The 22,667-nt window shown below is 37.6% G+C and overlaps 1 protein-coding gene across 3 annotated transcripts in view; it reads right to left on the bottom strand.

The window, feature by feature from the left end:
- The window catches only part of LOC106055576 (RNA-binding protein 24-B-like), a 109,244-nt gene that overhangs the window by 84,073 nt on the left and 2,504 nt on the right, over positions 1-22,667 (bottom strand). Inside the window, exons 1-2 of one of the 3 annotated variants that reach the window (XM_013211878.2) lie at positions 8,482-8,754; positions 1,765-2,376 (exon numbers count right to left, since the gene is read on the bottom strand). In XM_013211878.2, the coding sequence (XP_013067332.1) occupies positions 1,765-1,962 (198 nt within the window). In that variant the 5' untranslated portion in view covers positions 1,963-2,376; positions 8,482-8,754. Of the gene's footprint in view, positions 1-1,764; positions 2,377-8,481; positions 8,755-22,667 lie in introns of those variants that run through there. The other 2 variants (XM_013211879.2, XM_056015003.1) reach the window with 2 other exon arrangements.

Here is a 22,667-nt window from a genome sequence, read left to right as displayed (position 1 = left end):
TCAGATCTGAATCTTTAATAAAGTTATCATACGTGAATAGCAGGCAGACGACTAATTAGTTAGGAAAGGAAGGGTTAGAGGAGCATGGCATGTGCTGTGAAAAGTGAAACTTCATAATGTGTTTGCGTAATGTTCCGTCCTGTGTGACATTGATAAGCCAAAGTACACGAGCTGAACCAAACGACCAATGCAATGCCTTCAATCTCAATAGAAGTAAATCCTTCTTCCAACTCCAGGCCACGACAAGCTCTGTCCAACGTCCTCTTCACTTCCGGTATTCTTTTGTGTCACGTTTTTTTTTTTTATTATTATTGGTCGCTTTTCAGTCACCTGATTTGTGTGTGAATGTGTGTGTAGATGTGTGTAAGTGTCTATGTGTGTAGAAAGTGTGTATATGTCTGCAAGGCTAGAAGTGTGTAGTCATGGGTATCGCATTACTGGCAATGTCAATAAATTTCAGTAGTTAGCCATAGATGAGCATTGTCTTCCTGCCATGAAAGTTGACTTAACACTTAAGATAACCCTCCCATTCCAGACGACACACACACCATAGTTCGATAAAAAGCTGATCGCAAGACCTACATTGGTGTATTTGTTCACGTCTTGGTTTGGAACCTCAGAACTCTAATTCACGCAAACACACACGCGGACGCGCAGCTAAATCCCAAGTGCAAACATTTTTACATTTGTGTGTGTGTGTGGGAATTCCAGATCTATGTCTTCGTCAATACGTTTATCCTAAAATGTGCTACTGTACATTTGTGTGTGTGGGAATACCAGATCTATGTCTTCGTCAATACGTTTATCCTAAAATGTGCTACTGTAAATTTGTTCTTAAGCCAGAATTGTATAAATAGGAGTGAGACGATCCAAATATTTGGGGCTGGGGGGAGGGGCGGAACAATGAGAACATTTCTAATTTAAAAGAGGGGTGGGCAAGAAGAATACAAATATATGTCTTTTAGAGCCTCGTTGTTGGTATGGTTGTTCAAATTAGTATTTAGCAAAGGACAGTTGATTAGCACACATACACACACAACAACCACTTCTTAAAGGTGGCATGGCTAATATAAGAGGATTCGCCCATGAGCAGATTTTTTTTATCATCTCTGCAGCCAAAGAAAGGATAGTGTGAAGTACATTAATAGTGGCCAAACTCAGCACTCTGGGATGCCAAGAGATAACAAGAATAACACTGGTTGTGGTTTGAGTAGAGCTACGGTACATTGCGTTAAGGTTAACCTAAGTAAGGTCATTGAGATGCCGAAACAACTACTCAAATTGCGGCCAAATTAAGGCCTCCGTGATACAGAGGAATATATTGATATTTACTCAAACCTGATGCTGGTGAATTGGTCGGTCATCGTCTTTGCCGCATAATACCCTCGTAAGTCGCCATAGAGCTCGAAAGAAAACTAGTTTCAAAGACCTAGCACCTGGCTGTTTCTCACAATTCTTAAAGTTGATGAGTTTCTTTTAATCCTTAAGATCTATACCAATCCTTGTTGCTAACTAACCGTATGTCGGCCTCTTTACGACTACGTAAAGCTGTTATGTGTAGGTCTGCCAAACAAGTACTTAATAATTGGCAAGAAATAGGAAGACACTCTTCTATCTGTAGAAAGTGTGAAAAGTGTGCTGTGAGCTCTTCATTTTAATAAGGTAAAACTCAGCTTTTAAAAGAACTATCATAGACCTATATTCAAACTCACAGTAAATGATAAAGACTGAGAGAAAGAAAAAAAGTTAAGAAGAAATACTCACAAATCCATAGCCTCGACTTTTCCCTGTCTGTCTATCCGTGATGACCACAGCCTCTTCAATATCTCCAAACTTATCGAAGTATTCTCGAAGGCTTTGGTCTGTCGTGTGGTAGGGCAGACCTCCAACGAAGATTTTGGTGTACTGGGTATCTTTCTGGCCGGTGATGGTCAGCATAGACGCGGGGGCGGTCACTGCCATGGCGTGCTGTGGGGCGCTGGACAAAGGGTGCGCTGAGGGCTGGGACGGGGAGCGGACAACGTAGACACCCTGGAGATCTATGGTGGTGGGTTGCTGTGGTCTCAGCCTAAACACTGATCACAATTAGACGCTGGTCACTCTTGACGCTTATGACACTGGAGACTAGGTAACACTGGGCACTGATGTCGTTGGGTCGTTGTTGTCAGATAGGTAAGGCCGTTGCTGAAGTGTCTTGGGGTTCTAACAGTGGACAACGCTACTGTTGATCAACGTAAAAATACTTTTTAACTTTATTATTTCCAAAAGTATTTTGAAGATCCAAGGTGTTCTTGATTCGATTCTACAATTTATCAACAGCAGAGGTAGGAGAGATGATTAGGATTTGTTTGTGTTTCTAATTACGACGTCAGAGCTCTGAAATAAATAAAGAATAATATCGTAAAAGTCTTAAAGATAAACATATCATTTTATATATTTATTTAAACATTGGCAGCTCATCAAACGTACACATTTTGCAGTTGTTTGATCTGCTCATAACTGAAGTGTAACAGACTAACGAATAGTAGTTCCCATTTGATTTACATTGTTTAGTGTTTGTAACATTTTTTTTTTGTTAGTTTGCATTCTCAGTATGGGTGAAAGGTGGACGTTGGAGCCTGCAAGTTAGACGGGTATTTCGAAAACCGTTATATTGATTTTCCTAGAAATTCGACATACTATTTAAAAAAACAAAAAAAAACAAAAACAAAACTTAATTGACAACAAAATAAAAACTCTGATTTGACCGTTATTTTTTTAAATTAAATGTACATGTTTTCATTTTAGGCTTTTCCGTGAACTATTTGGGATTTTCCCAGTTGTCTGCACTTTGTTTGCTCCTTGATTTGTTCAAATCCCAGGTACGTTTTCTTTTAAGCAATAAAATACAGAAAGAGAGAAAAAGAAGAGAAAACAATATCAAGAAATGGGGTGCGGAAAAAAAAAGGAAGCTAAAGAATAACGTACGCAAATGAAAAGAGAATATTTGGTAGAGATTTCTAAATAAATGGACAACAACAACAAAACAATGTCAAGGTCGGCATGTTGACAAAAAAAAAATCACATTTGTCAATCAAAAAATAAAAATTATATTTAGCCACTAGCGAAAGAGATTATACATTTGAGTTAACGGTGAAGAAATGTGTAACAAAAATTTTGTTTGGTTTATCGACATAATTAGCGCATCAAATTATCAACACTAATCTTTTAATCACTAAACTTTCTTTTTTATAGTTAAATCTCCTGGTATGGAAGGCGGTGGCTGAGTGGTGAAGTTCTTGGCTTCCGAAGCGGGGGTACCGGGTTCGAATCCTGGGATTTTTTATTTCCGGATCTTTAGGGCACTTCTGAGTCCACCCTGCCTCTAATGGGTACCTGGCATTAGTTGGGGAAAGGTAAAGTCGGTTGGCGGTTGTGCTGGCCACATGACACCCTCGTTAACCGTGGGGCACAGAAACAGATGTCCTTCCCATCAGACCGCATGGTCTGAAAGGGGAACTTTACAGTACTCCAGGAATGAAATTCTCTAATATTGTAGACACGAACTTGTCAATGTGTTGTGTTTAATATAGATCTATTTATTGAGCAATAACGCAGTGACATAAACAACAAAAGCAGATGGAATGTTGCAAGAATTTTTGGGCACGAGTCAAAACAACCAACTTGAAAGTGGGCGTCAACTTTCTGAGCGCTGAAAAATTGGTTGCGAGGAGCGAGAGAGAGAGAGAGAGAGGAGAGAGAGACAATAATCTTATTACAATGCAGGTAAGTGTAGTTATTACATCCTTACTCTCAGGGAAAAATGTGAATTATTTTTTATCGCTTCTTGAAATGAATTTTTTTTTTCTATTTCTGAAACTGCAATTACAAAATATTTAGGTTTTCCTTTTTTTTTTTTTTTTTTTTTACGAAATGTTAAGTTTATAAAAGTTTGCTGCCTCAGTCATTTAACTTTTTTTTTTAGAGAGAGAGAAAAAGAGATAGAAAAAATGAAGAGAGATAGATAAAGAGACTAAGAGAGTAAATGAATAAAAGAGAAACACAGAGAGATAAGTAGGAAAGAGACGCTGAGGGAGAAAGAGAGTAGGGACTTAGAGTGAGAGAAACAGTGAGATAAAAAAGGGATAAGGAGAAAGAAAAGAGAACACGCAGAGAGAGAGAGAGTGAGAGAGAGAGAGAGTGAGAGAGAGAGAGAGAGAGAGAGAGAGTGAGAGAGAGAAAATGAGAAAAGAGGGAAAAAAAAGACTAATTGAGAGACATGAAAGGAAAGATAGAAAAAAAGACTAAATAAAAATAGTGAGAGCAACAAAGTTTACATGAGAAAAATAAAAAGAATGAGAGAGAGAGAGAGAGAGAAAAAAAAAAGAATGAAAAAAAGTCACAAAGAGAACCATAATGAGAGAAACAGTGACTAATCGACAGAGACAGACAGAGACCTAAAAGTTCAAGGATCATAAGGACATGACTTCTGTCGCCATTGCCTGCAAATGTCCAATCACTTTACAATTGACAAACTTGATTTAGAAACATCTGGTGAACCCAAAACTTTCCAATTCTACACAACTAGATAGAAGAGGTTACATTATCAGAGCATCGTCTCGGTTCTTGCAGACCTTCTGTTACACAAGTGACGTCCATCCTTTTTCCGGCTTGAGAGTGAAAGAAAATTTCGACACACGGCCCAATCAACACACACACACACAAATCGTTGAACCCAACGGAACGGCGCCTCTGCCTCCTCATTGAGTAGTTCACCTTTCAGATCATGCGACTTATTGGGCAGATGATGTAGCGGTTAACGAGGGTGTCATGTGACCAGCACAACGACCAACCGCCTTTACTTTTCCCCAAGAGACGTCAGGTACCTATTTGAGCTGGGTTTGACTCGGGGACGTTCTAAAGATCCCGAAATTAAAAACCCCAGTCTTCCCTTGTCATGGGTCGGATATAGCACGCAGGCGTATAGTTTGTGGATCACTGTTCTACAGAGATAGTTTACCATAAAACCCTAGTTTGAGGATCATTCTTCTACAGAGATAGTTTACCATAAAACCCTAGTTTGAGGATCATTCTTCTACAGAGATAGTTTACCATAAAACCCTAGTTTGAGGATCAATGTTCTACAAAGATAGTTTACCATAAAACCCTAGTTTGAGGATCATTGTTCTACAAAGATAGTTTACCATAAAACCCTAGTTTGAGGATCATTGTTCTACAGAGATAGTTTACCATAAAACCCTAGTTTAAGCATTATTGTTCTACAAAGATAGTTTACCATAAAACCCTAGTTTGAGGATCATTGTTCTACAAAGATAGTTTACCATAAAACCCTAGTTTGAGGATCATTGTTCTACAAAGATAGTTTACCATAAAACCCTAGTTTGAGGATCATTGTTCTACAAAGATAGTTTATCATAAAACCCTAGTTTGAGGATCATTGTTCTACAAAGATAGTTTACCATAAAACCCTAGTCTTCTGCAGAGTGCCTTCGGATGATGACGAGTGGATTTTAAAACTCGTAATCAGCAACCATCGCGTCTTAACCACGTGACCAGGGATGTTCTTGTAATAGTAATATTCTCTACCTTAAAAATGTCATTTTTTAACCAGCAAAGGGAGAGAATCAAAACCAACTCTTGCCTCAAGTTCTTCCGAATTATTTATTAGAGTATGTGTATGTGTGTGTGTTTGTGTGCGTGTGTGGGAATTTCATCACTTTCAAACCATTTATCGATCTTCGATCTACATTCCAGACACTTCTAAGGTCAGGTCAAGTTTTGTATATTATGACGTCAGTATCATATCCCCCACTTCTTCCTTTACAAGTCCATAAAAGAGATTTGGACCCTAGCTCAATGAGTAGGCACTAGAAGCGTAAAAAAACTCACTTTACTAATAAAGACAACAATAATAAACATTACTTAGATTTAGCCCACAAGAGAAGTGCCTCCATGACGAATAACTATGAAAAGAAAGCTTTTTTTGTTGTTGTTTTTTTTGGTGTTTCTGGCGTACAGATATAGAAGTGTTGCTAAGCTATGTATTTTAAGAGTTTCTAATTCCTTTTCTTTTTCTGCATTGTAATATCTACGCTATTTCCGCTTGTATTACAAAGTTATTGTCATTATCTAGTTGGCAACAGTGCTCTTTCACTATAGTGTACTTGACATTATTAAGTTCATCTATTTCTTTTTAAATCTCACCCCATCTTTCAGTTTGTATTTTCTTATATTTTTATTGGGTTACCTTATTTCGCCCCACCCACACCATATTTCCCCTTATCGCCTACTTTTCTTAATTTTAGTGTTCAAATAATGTCAATTGAAACTCAAAAACGAAAAAAAAAAAGAGAAGATAACTCTGTTTAAAATTTCTGGAGAAAATGTTCACTAGAGATCAATTTCAAAACTGACTTTGAGATGAACGCTAGTAAGTTGTATCTAGCTCTGACACGCTAAATGTGACATTTCTACAACTGAAAAGAGGATTATCACAACAATAAGTGTTACTAGAATACACTGGGGAAAAGGAAGGGTGGAATTGTAGAAAGGGGGAATAGCTTTATTTTTGGCGCAAACAAAAAAAGGGGGGAGGGGCCAAGTGTTATGTGAGCATTTACAGGGTGTAATAAGAAAACAAGGGCCCAGGCATTAGTGTAGAGCCTAACAAATATTTCAAATAAGAACCAAAAAGTAGAAGAATAGTCAGATCGCGTACATAAGACTAGGCTACATTAGTTAGGAGGAGATGGGGGGGGGGGGGAGAGAAGGGACACTCGAATTCACGGGCTGGTCCAATCCAACGTAATAATATATAGAACTAGCTGGTCAAAGAAATGTATTGGGGGGGGGCGTTTAACTTTATATAATTATATTAGTATGACCTAGTATTAGGATAGGTCATAAGACCAGTGACCTGGCAAGTTAGTCCAGTGGTACTTTGTGGTCCCAATTATATTATCTAGGCTAATGACTATAGCCTCTAGATGTACAAAACTACTGAGACAGACGAGTAATAAGTCTGAGATTTCAGTTGCAACAACAACAACAAAAAAGTTTATTTAAAAACAAAAGAAAAAAGATCCTGGAAAATATAAATGGCAATAAAGGTTCACAAAAGAAAATGACGTAATGAAAGCAAAGTAGTAAGACAGTTTCCGGTCAATATAATTGAAGAACCACCATCATAGAGGCACAATAATGTCTTATGCCGAAAAACCAAAAAGATGGTTTACAATAATATCATACATGCATTAACAATAAAATGACGTCATTTATGAGACACACTACTGTCTCGTATGTAAACAAAGATGTCTTTAAAAAAAAACATACAGGGAAGGATAAGCGACTAAGTAGACCTATACCATTTACATAAACCAACTTAGTACTAACAAATAAATAAAGTCTACTTAGCTCATTATCGAAATACTCTTTCCACAACAGTGTCAAACTCCTCTTGAGTACCACAGCAATAGTACAACAACACAAGTATTAGTTAAACATTACAGAGATTTAGTTCAAACTACACCGGTCAGTTGAAAGTCTCATGAGAGAGTGGCAATTGTAAACAGTTAACAGGGACTTAAATCAAGTAATAAAGGGGACTAACTCTAATAAAAAATAAAGGTAGCCACCCTTATTGTCCGTCTTGTCACAAATAGTATAAGTAGGAAAAAATGGGGAGCCGCGGTGGCTGAGCGGTAAGGCGCTTGGCCTCCGAACCGGGTTCAAATCCTGGTGAAGACTGGGGTTTTTAATTTCGGGATCCTCAAACGCCTCTGAGTCCACCCAGCCCTAATGAGTACCTGACATTAGCTGTGGAAGAGTAAAGGCGGTTGGTTGGCCACAATGACACCCTCGTTAACCGTGGGTCATATAAACACATGACCTTTTCATCATCTGCCCTATAGATCGCAAGGTCCGAAAGGGGAATTGTCTTACTTTACTTAAAGAACAAATGGGGGAGGTTCAGGACGAGATAAACAATATATGAGTGAAAAAAATCAACGGGTGAAGCAGGTGGTTAGTGCTTGTAAGTGTTATGTAAAAATCCAGTGGTGACGAATGCATGAACTCTATGATAAAAGATGTGAACAAATAACTTGGCAAGAGTTATCTTAATCTAAGAACATACTGTCAGGTAGAAACAGCAAGGAGAATGTTTGGTCTACAAATTTAGCAACTTTCGCTCGATAGTATGTTATTATCTTATAAGGCAATATTATAAGAACAATGCAGTTAAGAAACAAATCAAATACTTAGTAAATAACTTAAACTGAATATAAATAGTAGATAATTATTTGGTGACTTAGGTTAATAAAAATGTGTATGTTTGTCAGGCCCGTCTTCGTCCATATCATCGATGCTCTAGAAAGACAGCATGAACTTCACTCTCTCACTTCTTCCTTCTTTCTCTCTCCATACTTCTCTCTCTCTCTCTCTCTCTGACCACACAATAATCCACATCATTTCATTACTTACTTGATTAAAGCAACGAATAGATCTACATACTTACAGAACGCATAGAAACAAAAGGCACTTCAATTTTCCCATCAGAAAACTCCGAACACACACACACACACATATGCACACAGCTTTAATTAAAGCAAAAAATGACAAGATTGATAAAGACTCCTTAAGAATTCTACATATTGTCTCGTTGTCTTTGCACGCAATAGAGGATCACTTTTTAATGAAAGACACACGTCCACACATGTTAACACACACATACACACAGATCCATGTCTACCACAGACCCACACTTTGTTTTCACCTACAATAGAGGTCTCACTTTAGAACGCTGATAACTTTTTGTTATCGTGAATGCAAGAGGGAGCGCAATGGAGCCAGAGTTTCGTAACAAGTCCAAATAAAGTTGGACCAGTTGTGCGCAAAGGTATCAATACGTCTTAAGTGGTTGATAATATAAGCACACAGTAGTGACTGTAAACTAATTATATGCGTTTCTAACAATAGGCTTTATTTATTTTTACTAATAGGGTAAGATGAAAGCTGTGTGTGTGTTGCGGGGGGGGGGAGGTTTGGGGGAAGAAAGGGAACGCAAGGGATTGAGTTACTTGATACTATAACATATCCATTCAAAGTACTTTCCGAGAACTACTTGAGTACAAAGGGCAAATACAATAATCGCCTGTTCCTGTGGTTAAAGATGTATAAGACCTTGATATAACTTTTCCTGGGGTAGAGTGGCGGGGGCAGCAGATGTAATATTGGGTAAGCAACCAAAGAGGAACGATGCATAAGAACCTCCTAAACCTATCGTGGAAATGTGCCTCCTTTTTACGCTTCCGAAAGCCTGGGTTTTACCTATGGTCGGAAAGATGTAGCCCACACAGCAGATTCCCCCCTTCCAAGCCGCTGATTTGTGGAACGGGGGGTTACCGATAGAGTGTGGGATCAGCGGCGTCCCAGGTTCTGTCAGTGTGTAGCACTGTGCTGCAAGCTGCACAAGGTTTGCCGGCTTCTGATTTTTCCTCAGGTTTGACTCCCGAAGGCTTTTCTAAGTTTGTGTACAGCCTCAAGGCAGCGGGAGGTTTGGATTCAGACTTTTCGTTTTCCTGCATGATAGTTTTATATGGTCAACACTAGGATCACGTTCTGAAAGTCTGCGAAGCTCTGTAAGATGTGAGATTCTTCATAGATGTCATACATGGTCAACAGTTACTATCAGAGCCCCATTGTCTCATCCACTACCTATAACGTCAATGATTGTTAGCCTGGCACCATTAGCCCGTGGTACCTTTTTTTGTTCTAGCAGCGGTGAGTCTAAAGATGTTGTTGGGGTCACAGCGAGTTCACAGCAACTTGATAAGCAAAGGCAAAGGTTACTCAAAACATTCTCATTATAAGCAATATCGTCTAGTCGGTAGCGCCAAATCTGGGACTCTCTCTTAACTTGTCTACGAACAATCTTAAATTATCACTTTTCTTAAACTGTAGTGTCACAGAAATCTGTTCCGTGTGTATACTTCGGTTATAGATTATCGATCCTATTAATAGGTATAGCCCAATAATAGTAGCTTAAATTTACATAGCCACCACAGACGCAACTCCCCCCCCCCTTTTTTTTTAAATTCTCATTTGATCAAAATTCTCCGAATATAGATTAGAATGAGAGATGAGATGTACTGTTTGGGGATTAGTCAGAGCAAGCACTTTTACGCTGCCGAACAACAAACCCAACTAGAGTTTATGAAGCTTGATGTAGCCCCGAGAATTTTTTAGTTTACACAAGCCTCACGCTGTAAAACAGACTTAAAAATACGCATATAAATTTTTTTTTCTAAACTATGTCGCCGGTATTATGATATCTTTCTTTCTCAATTTCCTTTTTTTTTCCTTTTCTGTATTAATTTTTTTCTCTTAAACATTTATAATTTTTTAAAGTTAACACACACACACACACTGCACGCAAGCCCGTTTCTGAAGATTTCAAATCAACTCAATTAAATTCTCCTTACTATTGCACCTCCGCCTGGCGCCCCACCCCTTTCCCCCATCAATTACAACATTTGGACGTTAGCGACGACCCTGCATCAGCTTCGTTTACTGACAACAACAGCTGAGTAAAGTGTAGAGGTAGAAATGAGGTGTTTAAGGTGGGGGGGGGGGGGATAGAGAAGGGTAGCAGTGGAAGGAGGGAAGAATGAAAGAAAAAAAAAGAGGAGGTGAAAGCATATGGGAGTTAGTGAAATAGGGAGGTAATAGGAGAGTGGGAGGCAAGAGAAAGAAGACATTTTGATAGAAATAAGATTAATGTCATGAGAAAGGGTGTAGGATGGAGTAGGTGAGAGGTCGGAGAGAGGGCAAACAGAAGAGGGAGTGAGCTATAGAATAGAATGGGAGGAAAAGAGAGGCAGAGGAGGAAAGAAAGCGAGTGCGTTGAGAGGGAAGAAAAGAGAGAGAGAGACTCGAACACAGAAAAAGTAAAAGAGAGAAAGAGATAGAGAGAAAGAAAGAGAGTCACCAAAAAGGGCGAGAGTAGCAAGAGTGAGAAAATGAGAAGAGAGACTTATAAAAGCAGACATAGCTTCAGAAAGAGAAAAAGAGAGAAGAAGAGATTGAAAGATAAGAGAAAGAGAGAGAGAGAGAGAGAAAGAGAGAGGGATAATGAGAGCGGCGATATAAAAAGATCAAGGCTGGATTCACATGCATACTCAAAGTAAAGACAATTTAATTTATTTAAACAAATGTTATTTCGCACAATATTTATCACCTCTCTTCTAAAGAAACAGTCTCAGAAACTGTTATCAAAGAAAACAAAAACTTGCTATAAAATAACTTGTACTCTACTCACACAGTTCAAACACACACACACACACACACCAATTGATATCAAGACATGAATTCAAAAGAAAGTCACAGATTTACCTGTCATCGACTGATGAAATAAAATGGAGGTGTTTGCTTTAGAGAAATGATGCAAGACAAAAAAAAATACATTGTAAAAATAACGCAGGTGTTTTAGTTGAAACGTAAAGATTACATTCATAGAAATGTGGACGAGACACACTGATTACATTCATAGAAATGTGGACGAGACACAGATTACATTCATAGAAATGTAGACGAGACACACTGATTACATTCATAGAAATGTCGACGAGACACACTAATTACATTCATAGAAATGTGGACGAGACACACTGATTACATTCATAGAAATGTGGACGAGACACACTAATTACATTCATAGAAATGTAGACGAGACACACTGATTACATTCATAGAAATGTGGACGAGACACACTAATTACATTCATAGAAATGTAGACGAGACACACTGATTACATTCATAGAAATGTGGACGAGACACACTAATTACATTCATAGAAATGTAGACGAGACACACTAATTACATTCATAGAAATGTCGACGAGACACACTGATTACATTCATAGAAATGTGGACGAGACACACTAATTACATTCATAGAAATGTGGACGAGACACACTAATTACATTCATAGAAATGTAGACGAGACACACTAATTACATTCATAGAAATGTCGACGAGACACACTGATTGCATTCATAGAAATGTGGACGAGACACACTGATTACATTCATAGAAATGTGGATGAGACACACTGATTACGTTCATAGAAATGTGGACGAGACACACTGATTACATTCATAGAAATGTGGACGAGACACACTGATTACATTCATAGAAATGTGGACGAGACACACTGATTACATTCATAGAAATGTGGACGAGACACACTGATTACATTCATAGAAATGTGGACGAGACACACTGATTACATTCATAGAAATGTGGACGAGACACACTGATTACATTCACAGAAATGTGGACGAGACACACTGATTACATTCATAGAAATGTGGACGAGACACACTGATTACATTCACAGAAATGTGGACGAGACACACTGATTACATTCATAGAAATGTGGACGAGACACACTGATTACATTCACAGAAATGTGGACGAGACACACTGATTACATTCACAGAAATGTGGACGAGACACACTGATTACATTCATAGAAATGTGGACGAGACACACTGATTACATTCATAGAAATGTAGACGAGACACACTGATTACATTCATAGAAATTATGTCGACAAAGGAAATGTATTGTAAGGAGTGAATGCAGATTTGTTGACTTTACATCGTTAGAGGCCCTACTTATGTAACACTAAACGAAATACACCCTTTTACTCCATATATTGATATAGTCTTGATAGTTAAAGATATATTACCCTCTTATTTAATGATACATTTGCAAATATATAACGTAATAGTGATATTTTTTTTACTGACTATAAGTTTTCCCCTTTTTTGAATGAGTAGTTACAATGTAGAGAAGAGATAGTACATAGTGTATATAAGGAAAGTACTTTAGGAACTAAAAAAAAATGACTTTGGCAAATTAATAAATTTAAAAAATATATCATGCAAATTCATTAGCAAAAACGAAGAAACGGAAATAAATCTATAGCAGTTTTAACTACTTCGCAGTTTATATAGGACCGGTTATCTGACCCCTTCCCACTTGATAAACAGTTCATCTTCAGATATAGAGCTGGTTATCTGACTCCCCCCCCCCCCCCCAAATTGATAAACAATTCATCTCTGATATAGGACCGGTTATTTAACCCCACCCCGACACACAACTTGATAAAAACAAGAAACGAGAAGAAAAAAAAAACTCCCTCCCAAGACTCCATCCCAAGATCTTTCTCTGGGATATTTTCAATCTTAAAATGTAACACAATCTGTGTACATAATTCTCTACGTCGCCCAACCACGCGGAACAAGACACACGCACGCCGACTCTCTAACCCTAGATGAAAAAGTTATCAAGTCGGACTGAAGCTACCCACGTAACTTTCGCGGCGACAGAGAGCGCGGCTCAGAAAAAAAAGAGAGGAGGGAGAACAAGTAATATTCTCTGTATATATAATTCTCTATGTCGCCCAAACACCCACCCCATTTGGACAACTGTGTCTTTCACGAAGTGTTCACACGTCACTAAATAGCGGCGTATGCTACGCCGCAGGTCGGCTCGTATCTATAAATGTTATACATTGGGGGGGGGGGAGATATGTTCATTTTGCCATTTATTCAAACTGCCAAGTATTATCATTACATTTCGAACATAAAGTGCTGAATGAAGCAATTTGTTTTGCGAACGAAATCGATTCTGTTCAAAATGATAACAAAACAAAACTGATACTAATCGATTCTCACTCTCTGAATTGCACCGAGCAGCCTGGCTGGTCAAGAAAAGATAATTCAACAACAGAGAAAGAGCACGGTGAGTTACCGTCCTTGGTGGCAAAAAAAAAATGTTTACACAGCTTTCTGCAGATCAAAGCAGTTCTTGCATGTCGGCTGATTCTTTCAAACTTTATTACAGAATAGTGGGACCTAAAGAAATCTTTGTCGTCTTTGACGGAATTAGCAGCCTTGGTGTTTTATCTCTTTACAGAAGAGTTGAAAGTTGAACAAGCCTGTCCTTTATCTCAACACATTTTTATTTCACAATTTTTATTGACCCTTTTGAGATGTGCCCAAAATTTCAGAGCTATCTTCTTCAAACAAACTAGATCTCTGTCTTTCTGCCAATCTTTCTTCTTAACCAATCGGGGCGACATTGATGAAAAGAATAAGGCAATGTATGTATATTAGTTAGCCATTGGTTGGTGACTATGCAGTGTGAATGATGCAAGATAAGCTGCACTGTCGTAAGCTATGTTAAAAACTGGAGAGACGAGTCCCAGAATGCCACAGTGAAAAGACTTGTCTTTGTAGTGTGTTAGATTTTGTTCAAAATAACATTTTATAGGCCTATTATAAAAATAACATTTTATAGGCCTATTATTGCTAAACTCTACTACATTTTGTTTCGTTCTATCTCCAAGTTGACTTTTGTCTCTATTGGAATAAAAGTTCTATTTTGTTTTGTTCACAAAGAAGTTATTCAAGTTTCATAAGTTCAAAATAGAATACGCCATATTGCAGCCTACAGCGGTTTAATTGCCTTCCAGCAGTTTGGTGCTATAAGTCAAAGTCCGTGAACCACAAGGACAAAAAGGAATCGTGTATTACACTAGCAGAGGCGTTGAATATGGTGGGGATCAGAGAGACGTGGCTTAAAGTGATTGGCAAAACAATTTTCATGCACGAGCGCCCTAATATACTTCCATCATGATTTACTGTCAATACACGCATAATATAAAAAATACTAAAGTAAAAAGCTTATATAATTACTGTCATATTGCTCTCAACACTGAAAGATTTATCTCCCTTTTTCTATATAAAACCAAATTTTAAAATTGCAACTAATTAATAAACTACTTGCTTAATTTTTTAAAATTGATTTCTGCGTTGTTGTCGACAATGGATAATTGTGCAAAAGTTTCAACTTGATCCGAGAAGGGGAAGCGGGAGAAGTAATGTGTACAAGATGAGTACCAGACGGACAGACAGACAGACAGACAGACAGACATAGCGAGTTGACTTTACGCTTTGTAAAAATAATATAGATTGTCTACGAGTCCTAAATCAACAAGGAGTCCTAGCTACCCCATCCAACGCAATCAGGATCTGGTATATATTATATAATGCTATTATTATTTTACATTTTCTTGTAAAGTTCGCAAAATCTTGCCAATTAACATCAACAAAATAAACAACAAACAGAAACTAAACATAACAAGATCAACAACAGCAGCAACAACAAATGCAACAGCAGCAAGAACAGCAGCAACAATACAAACTTACAGGAATTAACACCAACAACAGAAACAACAAAAGTAACAAGAACTAGCAATAACCACAGACGCAGCAGTAACATCAGCAGCAGCAAGCAACAAAAAAAAGGTTTTGGGTGGTCGATAAGCACCTCTCGGTTTTGGTGCATTTTAAACTTGCCGAGGGAGGAGGGTTAAAATCTTTTCTGCCTGGTTTTCTTCGATGTAATACAAAAAGAAAAAAAAGATGTGTGTCTTCTTCCCCCCCCCCCCTACCCCACATATAGGACTGTGTAGATTGATTTACATTGTCGTAAACAATGATATGTTTCAACAATCAGGTACATACGACCTTGAAGTTGCAGACCAAGATCAAACAAAGTATTGTTTGAAAACAAGTTGGTGGCTCAGGTGCAAGACACTACATATTCCCAGGTGAGAATTACTCCAGGTAGAATACAGGATCCAAGGAAGTCGGAAGCCCAGGAACCCGTTGTAAACTGTACAATCAATTGAAGACCTGATCTTATTTTATAGTCTGCATAAAAAACTTGTATTAAATATTAAATCTCTGTTTCTGTCCGTCTGGCAGGATTCTTTTACACGTCGTAAACTGTGCAATCTATTGAAGACCTGATCTTATTTTATAGTTTATAAAAAAAAACACTAATATTAAATTACTATTTGTGTCCGTCTGTCTGTCCGTCTGTCTGTCCGGATTCTTTGACACGTTGTTTCTCCCACTTTCCATTCTTTAAGTTGTAAAATCATTCATTGACGATGACAACACATAAATCAATCAAAAAATTAACCAATTAGTTAAACAACTAGTGGAAATTAATTTAATTGTTTATATAGAAAAGGGAAATACATAGTGCAGTATTTAGAGTTATGGTAGTAAATGTAAAGTTCTTTCCCATATACAAGCTTTGTTTTTAAGTACTTTTTATATTTTGTTGTATTTATGTCATCTTAAATTTGTGTTACATCTATCTTCATTTACTTTAAAATCTTGTTGTAAATTGTACCCAGTCTAGGGACTTGTATGGTACAGCTTGTTAAGAGGCATGGTGATAGTTCAGGGTAAATAAATAATCCAATTCAATGTGTTATATTTTTAATGCATTAAAAAAAATAAAACGATCACGGTTACATTAACACAGACATCCCCCTTCTTTGTTCCCCCCCCCCCACACACACACACCGCTTTCCCAACTGGTCCAGATAATAGATAGTATCCAGTGGCGTTTTTACATTAAATATTACGCCATTATCTCATGTTATGATGTTTAATTTTCAAAATGCAGGGGCCCCTAAAGAGATCAAGCCCCCCGCCCCCTCAAATCCGTAGCTACGCCACTGATAGGATCCTAGCGTAATGAGAAAGCTAAGAGCACGGAATATCCCTTATTATAACTTACATTTTAGTGTTCTATAGATACGATTAAGACCCCCCCCCCAAAAAAAAAAAAAAAAAAAAAAAAAAAAGAGCAATTAACTTAAATAAAGTAAGGGGAAAAAAAACTACTTAACGAAAGGAATATTAACAACAGTGGAAATAATACATAAAAAAAAAAATTGATGTTAACATGTAGTTCTACTTCAAATACATGTACATCGCTCGGTCACCTTAGTACCCCGACTGTAAAGGGGGGACAACGCTTTACATTTTATTTACTTTTCCTTGTATTCTTTTTCCGACAGTAAGTTAACTGCCCCCACTTGAGGCAAGCCGTTCTGTCAGGCTTAGCGAACCCCCCCCCTTCCTTTTTCCCATCTTATATTAGAGGGAAGAAAGTGGCCTAGTTACATCTGTTAATTAATCTACAGTAATGCGCTCCCCTTTACCCTTCTTTAAAAACATTCTGCCTGCTAATGCGCGTGCGTGCGTGTGTGCGTGAGTGTGTAGCTGGAGATCGTTCGCACCGCCGCTCGCGCAGGCAAGACTGGAAAGGTCTTAAGGAGATTGGGGGGGGGGGGGAAGGGGGGGAGGAGAAAGTGCAATACAAAGATATAGAAGAAAGGTGAGCGCTTCTCTATAGTTTGTAGTGGATCTCATAGTGAATGTGTGCTCACACACACACACGCTCACCTACATGTATTGTCCAGACGTGCATACGATCATACATGGCCGCGGCAGTCAATAGCGTGAAGTACTTAAGACTGCATACGCATACAATAGTTGAACATTGGAACAAGTTGAACTGCCAGGTAGCGACTGACACACGAGTTGGGCCGATGACGCAATGCTTTATAGATGAATGTAGTCCATCTCTCTCGCTCGCACTCTCTCTCTCTCTTTCTCTCTCTCACTCTCTCTGTGTCTCTTTCTCTCGTCTGTCTCCATTTCCACCCTCTATGTTAAAGAAAGACCAATTTATAAACCTGCAATTTAAAAAAAATATGAAGAGACTAATGATGAACTGGTTCGGTCCTTTTGCAAGGCATGAATCACTCTCAGTGGTCCTCCTTCAAGGTACAGTGGAGAAAGAGTGAAGAATTAGGGCCGTCCAAATAAAAGCTGGCTGGACAACAGTAAAAGAATGAACCGGCCTCTGTCTTAATACCCTGCTAAGAACAGCTGCTGACCGGGTAAAAGTGGAGGGATTTGGTTACGCGAACTGTCACAGCGCCCCAACGGCGAAGGTCAAGAGACAGATAAGATGATTATGATTTCTTTAAAGAAATGGGCAGAACTGCACAAGCGTGAATAAATATGCTTCTTTAAACAAATGTAATCAGTCCGCTACTTTAATTACATACTATAGGCCTACCAATAGATGTGAATATTGACGCTACAGTTCTAAGATGTTAGTGCACTAGCCTATATCCGTCTTAAGTAACACATTAGTTTAACCCTCGAAAGATCATACCAACTGAAGTGAAATAAAAAAAAAAAAACAGGTCTACTTTAAATGATGCTTTTCTGCTTATAACTAATGGATTAAAAATATAGTTTTATGAACTGAAATCCATCAATATTTTTAGTAGTCAGAAAGTGACAACTCTAGTTATTAATGCACTAAAAACAGTTAAACTGAGACGTTTATTCTCTCTATAATAGTCTTGTATTACTTCACTAATTACACATAATTAAAATGAAATTTACTCCAGAATTCAACAAAAATTTAATTATAACGAAAAACGTGTATATTTATAGATTTAAAATATAAAAAATAAAAACATTACTTTTATTCATACACATGAAAACTATTAACAATACCAAGGGAGTAAATTAATTAACATTTAGAATTTTAGACTATCAGATTATAATACATCACTTCGTATTTTAACTTTTCAATCGAGAAAATAAAGGTGGTTTTTATTTCCTCCTAATATCGTCATTTTCAAAGACTAACTTCTTTAAATAGTATACCTAAGTACCTACTGTATTTATGGTGATATAAGTAGACCAAACAATACGATTATTGTTTGAAAATCATTTGAAACATAATATTTCATTAAAGACAAGCCACAGTACAGCTTTTCCCAGAACAAAAAAAAAAAAAAAAGGTCCTGGCGTAGACCTGGATTTCTTTGAACTTCTGTTGGCCTACTTCTTACGATCGTTACTCAGATTGATAAATCAATTGGCATATTTTTTTGGGGGGGAGGGGGGGAGGAGGGAGGTGTATGTACATTCATCACGACTAGAATGCCCTCGTTTCAATGTTTTAACACAGTGTTTAGACATCTTTCGGTACAGCTGTGGTCATTAATAATAATACAACTAATAATAGGTATCATATGCTTTAGACACGTGTTTGGTTCAATTGATATAAGCTCTATCAAGGTGTAAATAGATAATGATCAGTGCTATGTATTGAGATCTCTCAAGGTGTCATAAATGGTATGCTTTCATACCGAGATCAATGAATCGATATATCAAAAGATTAAAAGTAATAACTAGCAATAGCCCTTTCTCGTATTGTCAGCCTGATGGAACATTGCAATTTTTTGGTTGCGTAATGTAAAATAGGTGCGTTGAAAGAGTAGGGGTATACAATCGTAGGAACAACACAAGCTTTCTCCATTCCTCTCTCTCTCTCTCTCTCTCTTCTCTTAATCTGTCTATCTATCTACATCTTTATATATATATATATTGAGAGAGAGAGAGACAGAGAGGGAGAGAGAGAGATGAAAGATCGATGGATCTATAGATAGAAAGACAGACAGACAGACAGATAGATAGATAGATAGATAGATAGATAGATAGATAGATAGATAGATAGATAGATAGATAGATAGATAGATAGATAGATAGATAGATAGATAGATAGATAGATAGATAGATAGATAGATAGATAGATAGATAGATCTACTTGTTGTTTTTTTATTACTTGGTAAAAAGTTATTATAGAAGAAATTATAATTATAGGCCTATCTATAATTTATAAATATATAAAAGAAATGTGAAAAATAGAAGACCAAAAAAATAAATAAAAGCGGGAAAAAAAGACAATATAATAAATAAGAGGCCAGGTAAAATAACAACGGATGCTGGAAACGCGAGACTGCGATGGATGACATTTGAAGAAGACAATTTGACATTTCGTCTGCGGGGAAGACTTTCTACCTCCTCCTTAGAAGAGCAACTCACGAGCAGAAATACACGACGGTGCGAAGAGCAGTCAGATGGGAAACTACACACGCTTTGTCTGAGAGCACATGTGTAGTTGTGTAGCACGTGTACAGCATAGGTATGTGAGTAGTGTAGCATGCGTGTATATGTAGCATGTGTTAAGTGTGTAGCATGTGTTAAGTGTGTAGCATGGGTATGTGTCGCAGCACTAGCGAGGGTGTTAGCATAAATACCAAGATTACACACGAGGCTACTTACAGACTTTCATGCAGGCATGAAAACCAAAACAAGATAGGATGAAAATAATATAATAAAAGATAAGTTAAGACGAAATTAGATTAAGATAGGATAAAGATAATATAAAATGAAGATTAAGATAAGGATAAAGATAAGATTAGATTTAGAAAAGATAAAGATAATTTTATTGGTCCAAACAAATGGAAATTCAGTTTGACTATATGATTGTTCATCTAAGCATTACTACTTTAACAATGGCAATATATAGACGCAAACACGAATGACATCTGTGTAAGGGGCTGGGCATTGGTAGAACCCGAGATTAGCGTCCAGGCAGGCAAGAACGTAGACCATTCAAATCATGATTTTATTTTAGCAAGATTACATTTAAGTACGTAACATATAAAAAATGATTGAATTAAAACAAAAAATTACACACACACACACACACACACACATACATATATATATATATATATATATATATATATATATATATATATAATTATTAATCTAAATTGAAAAAAGAGATGAAATGAATCAAATGAATTTTAAAATTATTTTAGTAAGAATAAAAATGTACGTATTGGCTATTCTAATAAAATTACAGAATACAGAAGTATCGGTTTGGCAAGACTATCCATTTGTTAAAACCAAGTTATATTTTCTATGCAATTTTTACGCCCTTAAGAATCAAATTGCAACTCAAAACGTTAACAAGGGATATATTATGCCTACTCTCTAACCAATACTGTTACATTTGCCCAATGTGTGGTAGATCTTCATTCATCTACAAGAAAAGAGAAGTTCGAAAGAAATATACATAATTGTAAGCTGAATGACGTTATTGTCCAGTCCACCATCTATCATTCAATGTGTTTTAGCGCAGAGAAATTGAACAAATCATGCATTTATTCAATTAATTATTCAGCATTGGCATCCTATTTCACCACGTCGGAGCGCTTTAAAACCCATTTACCACATTTCACATGTGAGTAAAACAGAATACCACATTAATAATTATGTTGTGGCTATTTATAAATATTAACCCCCACAAGAAGCGCTCATACATGAATGCGATTCATATAAAAGCGCCGTCCGGTATATTTACCATATACCCAAAGCAAATAGATACCACGTCAAGAAATGATTACACTTATATTTAAGCAACAAAACGTAGGCTAGACTTGTCATTTAAAACTGTGCTAACAACAATTTCTACGCCTTGGGCCTTCGACAGAATTAAAATGCTGTCAAAAGAAGGACACATTTCAAAGAAGTTGATATATAAGTAAACATTTCAAAGTGAATGTGGTTTGTGACCGTCGAGTTTATTTTAGGAAACCAATCAAGTAAAACAATAGATCAATACCTATAAAGTGGCATCCACAGCCGTGAGACATAATCTAATATAAGATGTTTATATAAACCAAGGACACCTATAAGGTTAGAGAGTATGAAACTATTTCTGCGGCTGAGTTGACAAATAAGCATAGCTTTCATCATCTTTAGGAAGACTTGTCAACACTGTCTGAAATGTGCAGAAACAGTGGAATCACATCCTGACAGAGCAGGGGGTTGTTAGAGGACAATGTCGTGAAAGAGATAGTACGGATACAAAGGTCTATGGCACGGGCCCTATCCAGTGGCGTAGCTAGGAATTGGCCATCATTTGGGGTCAGGGGTGACCTTTTTGTGGGCCCCTGTATTTAATGTAAAAAAAATTGAACCCTTATTTGGTTGAGGGGGACCGGGGGGATTTTCAAATTCTCCTCCCTCCCTACGCTACTGACCCTATGGTAGTAACGGACGCTGCCATTGTGGAACCTTCAGTCATGACGTATGGTGTAGAGCTGAGACCATTCGTTATAGAAAGACAACACTGACCCGCACCGTCACAACCTGTGGGCAGTTTACACCAATAGATGGATGCCATGTCGTACAGACCTGTGACGTCATGTCGGTGTTCAGGCCGTCTATAAGGATTGGTCTCGGTTGAGCTCCCAGTCAACGCCTGTCCCGTAGGAGAAATCTTTCCTAACGGTCAACGGGATAATCGGGCCGCAATGACGCTACAATTCGCCTAATGGTAAAAGCGACGGCCCTTATCTGTACGGAGAGCAAAAAAACGCAGAAAATCAGTGTCACCTTCCTGGACAACGTCGGATGAGACAGTACAGAGGTGTAGAAACATGGAGGCATACAAACCACGCGAACATCATCCAACTCAGAATGAGTGAGGCCGTGAGAAGCTCGATTTTTCTGTTTCTCTCCCTGGATAAAAAACCTGTCACTGCTCGCGTGTATGCTTTCAAACTAAGGGATTAAGAGACTAAGCCAATGATGGCTAAAAGTTTAAACCTCGAAATTTTTGTGTTTTTTTTTATGTCATTATGCCCACTTTTTTTTTGTCCAGCCCTGAGCATTATGAGCCATGTCTATGTCACGGTCCAGGTATCTCCACCTAATACATGATATGTGTTGTTCCAATTCATGGCTGGTTGTGAGAGACTCTTGGTCACGTGACCTAAATACCATGAACCACGAGGCATTAAAATCAAACATAAACACATAGATTGGGAACTGTTAACAAGTGTCTACT

This window comes from Biomphalaria glabrata, chromosome 17 (genome assembly GCF_947242115.1).
Source record: "Biomphalaria glabrata chromosome 17, xgBioGlab47.1, whole genome shotgun sequence".
NCBI lineage: Eukaryota > Metazoa > Mollusca > Gastropoda > Planorbidae > Biomphalaria > Biomphalaria glabrata.
The sequence above is the reverse complement of the archived record's forward strand: the minus strand, read 5'-3'. Positions and strand labels throughout refer to the sequence as shown.